Source organism: Ammospiza nelsoni, chromosome 28, assembly GCF_027579445.1.
Source record: "Ammospiza nelsoni isolate bAmmNel1 chromosome 28, bAmmNel1.pri, whole genome shotgun sequence".
Lineage (NCBI taxonomy): Eukaryota > Metazoa > Chordata > Aves > Passeriformes > Passerellidae > Ammospiza > Ammospiza nelsoni.
In genome coordinates this window covers 2,872,919-2,884,629 of record NC_080660.1, presented here as the reverse complement: position 1 = coordinate 2,884,629, position 11,711 = coordinate 2,872,919, and the positions used below count along the sequence as shown (strand labels likewise).

Below are 11,711 nucleotides of genomic sequence, written 5' to 3'. Positions count from 1 at the left end.
AAAATCATCTCTATTCCAGGGGGAAAAAAAAAATAATCTCCATTCTAGGGGGAAAAAATCATCTCCATTTCAAGGGGGAAAAATCATCTCTATTCCAGCAGGGGGGAAAATCATCTCTATTTCAGGGGGGGAAAAAAATCATCTTTATTCCAGGGGGGAAAAGAATCATCTCCATTCCAAGGGGGAAAAACGTCTCCATTCCAGGGGAGGGGAAATAATCTGTATTCCAAGGGGGAAACAAAAATAATCTCCATTCTAGGGGGAAAAAATCATCTCCATTGGGGGGGGAAAATAATCTTTATTCCAGGGGTGGGAGAAATAATCTCCATTTCAAGGGGGAAAAAATCATCTTTATTCCAGGAGGAAAAATCATCTCCATTCCGAGGGAGGGGGAGAAATTATCTCCATTTTAGGGGGGGAAATAATCATGTCTATTCTGGAGGAGGGAAAAAAAATCATCTACATTCTAGGGGGGAAAAATCATGTCCATTCTAGGGGGAGGAAAAAAATCATCTCCATTCCAGCGGGGGGGGGGGGGGGAAATCATCTCTATTCTAGGGGGGGAAATAAAATCATCTCCATTCCGGGGTGAGTGGGTGGCGGGTTTGGGGTGGGATCTGCCTGCAAACCCCCAGGGACCCCGTACTGGGTGCCATCACCCAGCGGGGTGGGAGCGCCAGCCGCACATCTGGAAGGGATTGTGCCGGGAAGGGCGGACGAAGCCTTCGCACCGCACCCTCCTCTCCCTCCCTCTCTCGCACGCCGGTGAAGGCCTGGCCCCAAACAACCCCTCCGGAGCGGCGGCCACCCCCGGGAAGGGCACGGAGTCCCTGTGCCGGTGCCAGGGCAGCAGCAGCAGCAGCCGCAGCTGGCTCAGCCTGCGGAAACATCCGGCACCGTCCACCCCCCTTTTCCCGGCAGAAATCCTCGCAAACCGCAGAAATCCCCAGTGCAACCCCCCCTAGCACGGGCTGGGCTCCATCGCTGCTCTGGGACCCCCCCCCCCAAAATGCTGTCGGTGCCCCAGAGCCCCTCCTGGGAGGATCGGGGGGTGCTTGGGGATGCTTCCCCCTCCTCAGCGCTGGGAGGGGCTGTCGGGTACCCCCACCCCATAAAGGAGCTGAAGCTGTTTGGGGTCACCCCAATTTGGGAGAGAACGCGGCGGGCTCCTCCGTGTGCGGGGTGAAGCCTGAGCAAGGGCAGGTCACCGCCGTCCCCTCCCCACGTCCCCACAAATGTTCGGCAGCTGGCGGGACGCGGCCCCCACCCCCCGCCTCTGGCCACGGCCGCTGCGGAAATGAGACACAGCTGGAAACACAGCTGGACGGCGAGAGCGGGCCCGGCCCGGCCCCGCGGCCGCTGCGACCCCCGGCTGTGCGGCGGGACGGAGCACACGCGCCCCGGAGCTCTGCTGGGCGGCGCCAGCGGGGGCTGGCCCGGGATGGGAGCCTGGCCCGGGCTGGGAGCCGTGCTCAGCTCCAGGACCCTGCCCTGGTTCCAAACCCTGGCCCGGGCTGGGAGCCGTGCTCAGCTCCAGGACCCTGCCCTGGTTCCAAACCCTGGCCCGGGCTGGGAGCCGTGCTCAGCTCCAGGACCCTGCCCTGGTTCCAAACCCTGGCCCGGGCTGGGAGCCGTGCTCAGCTCCAGGACCCTGCCCTGGTTCCAAACCCTCGCCCGGGCTGGGAGCCTGACCCGGGCTGGGAGCCGTGCTCAGCTCCAGGACCCCTCCTCAGATCCAGGACCTGCCCTGGGCTGGGAGCTGTGCTCAGCTCCAGGACTCTGCCCTGGTTCCAGACCCTGCCCTGGGCTGGGACCCTCACTCAGCTACAGGACACCGCCCTGGGCCAGAACCCTGCCCTGGGCTGGGAGCCGTGCTCAGCTCCAGGACCCCTCCTCAGCTCCAGGACTCTGTCCTGGATCTGGACCCTTCCTCAGCTGCAGGACGCTGCCTGGGCCCTGGACCCTCATCCAGCCCAACCCTGGACCCTTCCTCAGCTCCAGAACCCCTGCCCTGGTTCCAAACCCTTAACTCCAGAACCCTTATTCAGCTCCAGGACCCCTCCTCAGCTCCAGGACCCTGCCCTGGTCGAGGACCCCTACCCAGCTCCAGGACCCTGCCTTGGTTCTGGACCCTTCCTCAGCTCCAGGACCCAGACCCTGATCCAGCCCAGCCCTGGGACCCCTACCCAGCTCCAGGACCCTGCCCTGGTTCTGGACCCTCACTCAGCTCCTGGACCATGCCCTGGTTCTGGACCCTCACTCAGCTCCAGGACCCTCACTCAGCTCCAGGACCCTGGCCTGGTTTTGGACCCTTATTCAGCTTCAGGACCCCTACCCAGCTCCAGGACCCTGCCCCAGTTCCAAACCCTTAACCCCAGGACCCTTATTCAGCTCCAGGACTCTGCCCTGGTCTGGGACCCTCAGTTCCAGGACCCTGCCCTGGTACTGGACCTTTACCCAACTCCAGGACCCTGCCCTGATTCTGGACCCTTCCTCAGCTCCAGGACCCTGCCCTGATTCTGGACCCTTCCTCAGCCCCAGGACCCTGCCCTGATTCTGGACCCTTCTTCAGCCCCAGGACCCTGCCCTGGCCCCAGACCCTGATCCAGCCCAGCCCCGGGACCCTTCCTCAGCCCCGGCAGCCCCCACCCCGTTCCAGCCCCATCCGGAGGGACCCCAAGGTGATATCACAGCCATGTCCCGGACCCTGCCCCGCATCCCGCACCCTCCGGGGGCTGGGGCCCGCCCGGCTGCTTCTCATTTCCAGGGCCATAAAGGCCTTTAACGACCGGCCATTTATAACCGCTGTAAAGCCCCTAATCACCGCCGGAGCCAGCGCAGACACAAAGGCTCCCGCCTGCTCCTCCGCCCTCCCACCTTCCGCCGCATTTTGGGGCTCGCACAGCTTTTCCGACCCCCACCCGGGTGAGATGAACCCCCAAAACCCCGCAAGCTCCGTGGGACGCTCGGCCCCCAGCATTGCGGGGAGAGCAAAATCCCCCCAAAAAATGAGCAATGGCCTCTCCTGCTGTACCCCAAAAGCCTCCCTCGGGTTCCAGCGCCCCGAGCCAAGCTCAGCCACGTAAACACGAGGAAAAGCTGGAAAAAATGACGCACGGCGGGGGCTCGGGGCCGCGGCCAGCCCGGCGGGGGCGGCTGCGGGCTCGGCACCGGCACCGCTCCCGGTAACGGCGGCACCGGGGAGAAAACGGGGCTCGGGGGGGTCGGGAAGGGGCCAGCTCGGCTCCGGCAGGAAGAGGAGGTGGAGGAAGAGCAGATGGCGGAGGGGGCCGGGTGATGGCCCGGTAAGGGACCCCCCGCTCCCGCCCACCGGGGCCGGGGGTTCCTCCCGCCGCCAGCCAAGGGAAGAGCTCTTCAATCATTTCTTTTTAATTAGGATTTTGCACATAAAGCTTTCAGTTCAAAGCGGTTCCCGACAAGGATCGGGCTGCCCTCCGCGGGTGTTCCCGGGGCAGCGCGGGGGGAATTCACCCCGGGACCCCCAAGGTCACCCCCGGGGCAGCGCGGGGGGCTCGGGCAGGATGGGGCGATGCTGCTCGCCCTGCCCGGCTTCATCCCGCGCCTTGCATGATGATGAGGAAAGTGGAATTTCACCAATTAAAGCGGCTCCCGGAGCAGGGACTTTGCAGAGGGATGCGATCCCACCTCCCGGAGCAGGGATTTTGCAGAGGGATGCGATCCCACCTCCCGGAGCAAAGCAGGGATTTTGCAGAGGGATGCGATCCCACCTCCCGGAGCAGAGCAGGGATTTTGCAGAGGGATGCGATCCCACCTCCCGGAGCAGAGCAGGGATTTTGCAGAGGGATGCGATCCCAGCCGCAGCCCCGAGCCAGCTCCCGGTGCTCACAGAGGTAGTTTGGGGAGGAGGATGGAGCCTGCTCCACTCCCCACACCCCAGCAATGGGGGCGGTGTGCTCAGCACGCCCAAAGTCTCTCCAGCAGCCCCAAAGCGTTTTGGGGGTGCAGATTCCGAGAGGACCCCCCCTTGGGGGGAAGGCACCGGCCCGGGCCCTGCCCTCGCCATGGGGACAGCGGCACAAGGCACGACAGGCCTGGGGACAGGGACATCGCACCGGGCTCCTCCTCAGCCACGGACACGGCAGCGCCTCAGGGGAGCCCCGAGGGGCAGGGCCGGGCTGGGGGTGTCACTGTGGGACCCCCGGGGTGTCACTCTGAGCCCCCCCAGAGGCAGGACCAGGCCTAGGCCATCACTGTGGGTCCTCCCAAAAGCAGGACCGGGCCGGGGGTGTCACTGTGGGACTCCCCAAAGGCTGGGGGTGTCACTCTGAGCCCACCCAAGAGGCATGACCAGCCCTGTTGGCATCACTGTGGGTCCCCCCAAAAGGCAGGACCACGCTGGGGGTGTCACTCTGAGCCCCCCCAGGGCAGGACCAGCCCTGTTGGCATCACTCTGGGACCCCCTAAAAGCAGGACCAGGCTGGGGGTGTCACTCTGGGTCCCCCCAGAGGCTGGGGGTGTCACTCTAAGCCCCCCCCAGAGGCAGGACCAGGCTGGGGGTGTCACTGTGGGACCCCTCAGAGGCAGGACCAGCCCTATTGGCATCACTGTGGGACCCCCAAAAAGGCAGCACCAGACTGGGCGTGTCACTCTGAGCCCCCGCAGAGGCCAGGGGTGTCACTCTGAGCCCCCCAGGGTGTCACTCTGAGCCCCCAGGGTGTCACTTCTGCTCGGGGTTCTGCTGCAGGTGCTGCTCCCACTCCTGCTCCACCACCTTGTAGAGCTCCATGGTGGCTCGGGCATCTTCCACCGAGGAGTGGCCGCTTTTCCCCACCTGTGGGCACAGACACAAAGTGGCCACAGCTCCCAGTTTGGGGGGGCAGCCACAACTGGGAGAGACTGGGGGGGATGTACAGAGATTAGGGAGTGCAGGCAGCTGTGGAAAGTTGTACAGAGATTAAGGAGTGCAGGAAGATTTGGGGGTACGGGAAGCTCTGGGGGGTGCAGGGGGCTTAGGGGGATGCAGGCAGATTTGGGGGGATGTGGGGAGCTTAGGGGGGTGCAGGGAGCTTAGGGGGGTACAGGGAGATTTGGGGATACAAAGAAAATTGGGGAGGTGCAGACAAAGCTGTGGGATGTGCATAAAGGGAAAAAAACCTCCCAAGGCTACAGGGGTTGAGCTGACAGGGAAAGGGAAACTGAGGCACGGGGCAGCCTCACTCCAGGACTGGCAGCCATGGCTGACCTCAGGGTGCCTCAGATCTCCCCCGCTCCCTCCCCACTGTCCCCTGGGGTGGTGAGGGGCTGCCCAGGGTACCTGGATGTCCTGGTTGAGCAGGGCCTTGGTGAGGCGTTTCAGGGAGATGTTGACGTTCTCAGGGAAGCCAGCCCTGCGGTTCAGCAGCGGGATCTGCGACGTGTCCCTGGTCAGGGCTTTGGGGTGGCAGTAATGCAGAGCCTTGAAGTCGTTGTGGATGGCGTGGCCCACCACCACCTTGCCAGCAAGGATCTGCAGGACCTGCAGGAGAGAGGAGGGTGAGAGCCCAGCAGGGCCAGCCCCGCTCTGGGGGAAGTTTCTACCCCCCTAGGAATGGGGGCAGCCCCATGGGGCAGAGCTGTGGGGATGAGTGGGGGTGGTGCAGTGTGGGGACAGTCCCTGTGCCCCATAGGGCAATGGAGGGACAATCCCTGTGCCCCTCACAGGGCAAGGGAGGACAATCCCTGTGCCCCACAGGGCAGGTGGGGACAATCCCTGTGCCCCTGAGACAATCCCTGTGCCCCACAGAGCAATGGAGGGACAATCCCTGTGCCCCTGAGACAATCCCTGTGCCCCACAGAGCAATGGAGGGACAATCCCTGTACCCCTGGGACAATCCCTGTGCCCCACAGTGCAGGAGAAGATAATCCTTGTGCCCCAGGGACAATCCCTGTGCCCCATAGGGCAGTGTGGGGACAATCCTTGTACCCCTGAGACAATCCCTGTGCCCCACAGAGCAATGGAGAGACAATCCCTGTACCCCTGGGACAATCCCTGTGCCCCACAGTGCAGGAGAAGATAATCCTTGTGCCCCAGGGACAATCCCTGTGCCCCATAGGGCAGGGCAGGGACAATCCCTGTGCCCTACAGGGCAGGAAGGGACAATCCTTGTGCCCCAGGGACAATCCCTGTGACCCAGAGGCAGGATGGGACAAACCCTGTGGCCCTGGGACAATCCTTGTTCCCCCCACAGGGCAGGGGGTGACAATCCTTGTGCCCCATGGACAATCCCTGTGCCCCAGAGGCCCCCATTGTCCCTGGAGCATAGAGATTGTCCCCACCTGCCCTGTGGGGCACAGGGATTGTCCCCAGGGGTACAGGGATTGTCCCTGTCCTGCCCTCTGGGGATTGTCCCCACCTGCCCTATAGGGCACAGGGATTGTCCCTGCCTGCCCTATGGGCACAAGGGGCACAGGGGTTGTCCCTCCCTGCCCTGTGGGGCACAGGGATTGTCCCTGCCCTGTGGGGCACAAAGATTGTCCCCTCCTGAACTGTGGGGCACAGGGATTGTCCCCTGCCCTGCCATGAGATTATCCCCTGGGCACAGGCATTGTCCCTGTCCTGCCCTGTAGGGCACAGGCACTGTCCCCAACTTCCATGTGGGACACAGGGATTGTCCCAGGGGCACAGGCATTGTCCCTGCTGCTCTGTGGGGATCGTCTCCAGGGCACAGGGATTGTCCCCTCCTGCCCTGTGGGGCACAGGGATTGTCCCTGGAGCACAGAGATTGTCCCCTCCTGCCCTGTGGGATACAGAAATTGTCCCTAGGGGCACAGGGATTGTCCCCTCCTGCCCTGTGGGATACAGAAATTGTCCCTAGGGGCACAGGGATTGTCCCCTCCTGCCCTGTGGGATACAGAAATTGTCCCCAGGGGCACAGGGATTGTCCCCTCCTGCCCTGTGGGATACAGAAATTGTCCCCAGGGGCACAGGGATTGTCCTCTCCTGCCCTGTGGGATACAGAAATTGTCCCCAGGGGCACAGGGATTGTCCCCTCCTGCCCTGTGGGATACAGAAATTGTCCCTAGGGGCACAGGGATTGTCCCCTCCTGCCCTGTGGGGCACAGGGATTGTCCCCTCCTGCCCTGTGGGATACAGGGATTGTCCCTGGGTCACAGGGATTGTCCCCCTCCTGCCCTGTGGGGCACAGGGATTGTCCCCTCCTGCCCTGTGGGATACAGGGATTGTCCCTGGGTCACAGGGATTGTCCCCTCCTGCCCTGTGGGACACAGAAATTGTCCCCAGGCACACAGGGATTGTCCCCCACACCCCATACCCCACATGCCCGTGTCCCCCAAGCCCAGCCCCACATGTCCCCCCCTCTGTGCCCATCCCTCTCTGTGTGCCATGCAGGCTGACCTGCTGCTGTGCCCGGCGGAAGGGCACGGCCTGTGCCATGTGCCGTGGGCGGATGCCGCTCCAGCGGGTCCGGTAATCCACGATGGCCGCCTCGGGCCGCACGTACCGGTCGTACACCACGTCCCCCTCGTAGGTGACGATGCTGCAGCGCGCCAGGGCGCTGGTGCGCCCACCGGGGCCCGTGCCCACCATCTCACAGTCCAGGGCCACCAGCTTGGAGGGCGCCGGGGGGGCAGTGCCAGCGCCCCGAGCCTTGGCCTTGGCTCCGGTACCGGTGGGGCCGTTCTGGGCCGCCCCCCGAGCCTTGGCCTTGCTCTGAGTGGGGGCTCCGGTACCGGTGGGGCCGTTCTGGGATACCGGGGGTGCTGCAGGAGCTGCTCCCCGAGCCTCGTCCTTGGCTCCGGTGACACCGTTCTGTGGCGCCCCCCGAGCCTTGTCCTTGGGGCCGTTCTGTGATACCGGAGGGCACCGGGAGGTGGTGGCAGCACCGTTCTCCTTGGGGCAGCGTTTGGCCCCTCCACGCCGTGCCCGGCCCGGCCGGGGCGCTCCCGGTGCCGCTGCCGGGAGCTGTTTCTGCCGCAGGACCCCGCGGCGCTCCAGCTCCCGGCGGCGCCGCACGAAGCTCTGGTGCTTTCGGTTCCCCGGTTCTTTCTTGGAGCGGCGCTCCGGGGCAGAGAAGTCAACGTTGAGGATCAGATCGTCCATGGCGGGGACGCTGCGGGGTGGAGAGGGGGGTCAGCGGAAACCCCGGGACCGGCAACACCCCACCCCCGGGACTTCTGGCACTGGGAACTCCCGGACCGCCGGTACCGGGAAACCCCGACCCCTGGAGCTCCTGGTACCGAGAATCTCCGACCCCCGGGACTCTCGGTACTGGCAATACCCGACCCTCGGGACTCCCCGGCCCCGGCAATCCCCGACCCCCGGTACCGGAGTCCCCCGGTTTCACCCGTACCCGCGCTCACCTCCGCCCCCCGGAACCGGAAGTTCCCGGGAAACACGCGGCCGGCCCGGTCCCGGCAGTGACGTCATCCGCACGCGCCGCGGCGGGAACTCGGCGGCGCCGGGCGCTGAGGGACACGCGCGCGGCCGCGCGACGTTTGCGTGACGTGTGTGATGACGTCAGATCGACGTCACAGAACATCGGCGACGACATGCCCGGTGTGGCGGCCGGGCCGGTGACGTCACGGGTGCCCGGGGGTGAGCGATGTCATGGCGACTCGGTGTGGGAGGGGGTGTGGTGTCACTGCTGCGTAACGTAATGGCGGGGCGCACTCGTGAGTGACGTCATTGCACGGTGACGCCATATGGGTGCTGAATGGCGTGGGCAGAGCCGGGGAGGGGTGAGAGTACCAGGGTGGCCTCAGGGTGCCAGGGTGGCATCAGGGTGCCATTGCTGATGTCCCCCATTGCTGATGTCCCCCAGGAGCCGCCACGGCGGCCGCGCCCCGTGCTGCCCCAGAGCCGCCATGGCAGAGCCCGGAGCAGCGCAGAGCCGCCGACATCATCCGCCTGCTGAGCCTCTACCGGCCCCTGCTCGACGCCTTCGTCATTGTGAGTGTCCCGGAGCTGTGCCCGGGCTGTGCCCACTGAGCTGTGACCCTGGGCTGTACCCACTGAGCGGTGCCCGGGTTGTGCCCACTGAGCTGTGACCCCCCTGGGCCGTGCCCGGGTTGTGCCCACTGAGCTGTGACCCCTGGGCTGTGCCCACTGAGCTGTGCCCAGTGAGCTGTGACCCCCAGGGCTGTGTCCCTCAGGCTGTGACCCCTGAGCTCTGACCCCTGAACTGTCCCCTTAGGCTGCGCCCTCTCCAAGCTGTGTCCCCCCAACCTGTGACCCCAATCTGTCCCCCCCACGCTGCCCCCTGTCCCCACAGGATTTCTTCACGGAGGACCTGTGGTCCCAGCTGCCCCCGTCCTGGCAGCCTGCCCTGGCCGGTGCCACCCCAGAGCAGCTGGCCGGGTTCCTGGGGGGCCGGGGGAGCCCGGGGGCGGCCTGGCCGCTGTCCCTGCTGGCATTCGGGGCCGCTGCCCGTGCCCTGGCCTTCCCCCGGGGCTGCCCGGGACCGGCCCCGCGCCCGCCGTGCCAGAGCTGCCGCCTGCCCCCGCTGCTGCGCCGCCACGTCAAACCCAAAAAGCAGCACGAGATCCAGCGCCTGGGCAAGGTGGGTGCCCCGAGCCGTGCCCTGAGCACCCAGCCCCCCCAAGAGCCCCCTAAGAGCTGCTCTCCCCACAGCTGCTGCGGAGGCTGAGCCGCGCCACCGGCTGCGAGCACGTGGTGGATGTTGGAGCGGGGCAGGTGAGAGCAGGGGGACAGGGAGGGGGGTCCTGGGGATCCCCCAGCCCAGCTGACCCTTGTTTCCCCCCCATGTCCCCCCCAGGGCCACCTGTCCCGGTTCCTGTCCTTCGCCCTGGGGCTCAGGGTCACCGCCGTGGAGAGCGATGCCCGCCTGTCGGCCCTGGCCGAGCGCTTTGACCAGGAGCTGCTGCAGGAGCTGGCCAAACCCAGAGCCCTGGCACACAGGGGAGCCCCCCCGTGCCCCCCCCGTGCCCCCCAGCACATCCCCGGCCGCCTGGACCCCACAGCCCCCTGGGGGGAGCTCCTGCTGCCCCCCGACCCGCCGGGAGCTGGCCCTGCTGCCCGCAACCCTTTGGGGGGCCCCGGGGGGCTGCGAGGACGGGCACAGGGTGCTGGTGACAGGGCTGCACGCCTGCGGGGACCTCGGGCCTGCCCTGCTGTGCCACTTTGCCCGCAGCCCCGCCGTGGCTGCCGTGGCATTGGTGGGCTGCTGCTACATGAAGCTGTCGAGCGCCCCAGAGCAGCAGCAGCAGCACCTTGGGTACCCGCTGAGCACCTCGGTGGTGGCACTGCCGGGCCACCAGCTGTCCTACCGGGCACGGGAGGCGGCGTGCCACGCTCTGGAGGAGTACCAGGCACGGCTGAGAGAGGGCAGTGCCCACCTGCGTGCCCACTGCTACCGCGCCGTGCTGGAGAGCCTGATCCGCGCCGCTGAGCCCGGCAAGAGGCACCTGGGGCTGCAGCCTGGCAGGAAGGCACACAGCCTGAGCTTCACACAGTGAGTCTGGGCATGGGGATGTCCTTCTGCATCCCCTGGTGGGCACCAGTGAGTCTGGGCATGGGGAATACTCCTTCTGCATCCCCTGGTGGGCACCAGTGGGTCTGGGCATGGGGATGTCCTTCTGCATCCCCTGGTGGGCACCAGTGGGTCTGGGCATGGGGAATGCTCTTTCTGCATCCCCTGGTGGGCACCAGTGGGTCTGGGCATGGGGAATGCTCCTTCTGCATCCCCTGGTGGGCACCAGTGAGTCTGGGCATGGGGATGTCCTTCTGCATCCCCTGGTGGGCACCAGTGGGTCTGGGCATTGGGATCTCCTTCTGCATCCCCTGGTGGGCACCAATGAGCCCCTTCTAGGAGATCTGGGCCTCCCTGAGTTGGGGGATGGAGGACCCATTTCTGGAATTTTCCTTGTGAGTTTGGGGAGGGAGAATCCCCTTTTTGGGACCCTCTTCATATGTAGGGAGTGGTGTCAACCTCCTGCGCCCTTCCTGGCCCTGCAGTGAAACAGTTTGGGTATGGGGAACCCCCTTTTGGGACCCTCTTCATGAGTATGGGAGTGGGATCAACCTCCTGTGTCTCCTCCTGACCCTGCAATGAGTTTGGGGAGGGGGCAACTCCCTTTTGGGACCCTCTTAATGAGTGGGGAGTGGGATCAACCTCCTGTGTCCCTGACCCTGCAGTGAGATTGGGGAGGGGGGGAACCCCCTTTTAGGCCCCTGCTCATGAGTTTGGGGCTGGGGGAGCCCTGCCTGGCACTCCCGTGCCCCCTTTCCATGACAGATACGCCCAGCTGGGGCTGCCCCTGGCAGGACTGGACCCAGAGGGGGTCCCACTGGACTCGGTGGCTGTGGGGGCCATGCTGGAGCAGCAGCACAAGGTGGTGGCATTCTGCACCCTGGGGCAGCTCCTGGCACCCCTTGTGGAGACCCTGATCCTGCTGGACCGGCTGCTCTACCTGCGGGAGCAAGGTGGGCATGGGCACAGATCCTCCCCCTGCTGTTTCCTCTCTCTCTCTGTTCTCCCAGCTCTCCTTTTTCCCAGGTTTCCACTGTGCCCTCGTGCCCCTGTTCAACCCCAGGTTCTCCCCACGGAACCTGGTGCTGGTGGCTGCACGGACCCCGCTGGCCACAGCGCTGGCTGGGCTGGCCAGGGACACTGAGGATGGGCACAGCAGCGAGGATGAGGATGTGGAGGAAGCAGAGACCCCCAGGGAGGGGCAGAACCACCAATAAACCCAGGATTTTTACACTCCAGGGC

At 65.2% G+C, this 11,711-nt stretch overlaps 2 protein-coding genes across 2 annotated transcripts; one reads left to right on the top strand and one right to left on the bottom strand.

The window, feature by feature from the left end:
* Positions 1–3,374: 3,374 nt before the first annotated feature.
* On the bottom strand, positions 3,375–8,080 carry ISG20L2 (interferon stimulated exonuclease gene 20 like 2). The gene is made up of 4 exons (XM_059490224.1): positions 7,376–8,080; positions 5,297–5,497; positions 3,750–4,813; positions 3,375–3,666 (listed from the first exon to the last, which is right to left on the bottom strand). The coding sequence occupies exons 1-3, from the start codon at positions 8,078–8,080 to the stop codon at positions 4,700–4,702; spliced, it is 1,020 nt and encodes a 339-aa protein (XP_059346207.1). The 3' UTR covers positions 3,375–3,666; positions 3,750–4,699.
* Positions 8,081–8,426: 346 nt separating this feature from the next.
* Positions 8,427–11,702, top strand: METTL25B (methyltransferase like 25B). The gene is given in 8 exon segments (XM_059490223.1): positions 8,427–8,575; positions 8,802–8,929; positions 9,252–9,539; positions 9,611–9,673; positions 9,756–10,046; positions 10,048–10,451; positions 11,235–11,422; positions 11,496–11,702. Coding segments are annotated over 8 exon segments (1,599 nt in total). The 5' UTR covers positions 8,427–8,529; the 3' UTR covers positions 11,687–11,702.
* The last annotated feature ends 9 nt before the right edge of the window (positions 11,703–11,711 follow it).

Bases quoted from the DNA above. Each gene is read 5' to 3' on its own strand.
- ISG20L2 (XM_059490224.1), bottom strand. From the start codon at position 8,080: ATGGACGATCTGATCCTCAACGTTGACTTCTCTGCCCCGGAGCGCCGC. The intron at 5,498-7,375 runs GTCAGCCTGCAT...TCTCTCCTGCAG, and splicing joins TCCGCCGGGCACAGCAGCAG to GTCCTGCAGATCCTTGCTGG. The intron at 4,814-5,296 runs GTACCCTGGGCA...CTGTGCCCACAG, and splicing joins TGCTCAACCAGGACATCCAG to GTGGGGAAAAGCGGCCACTC.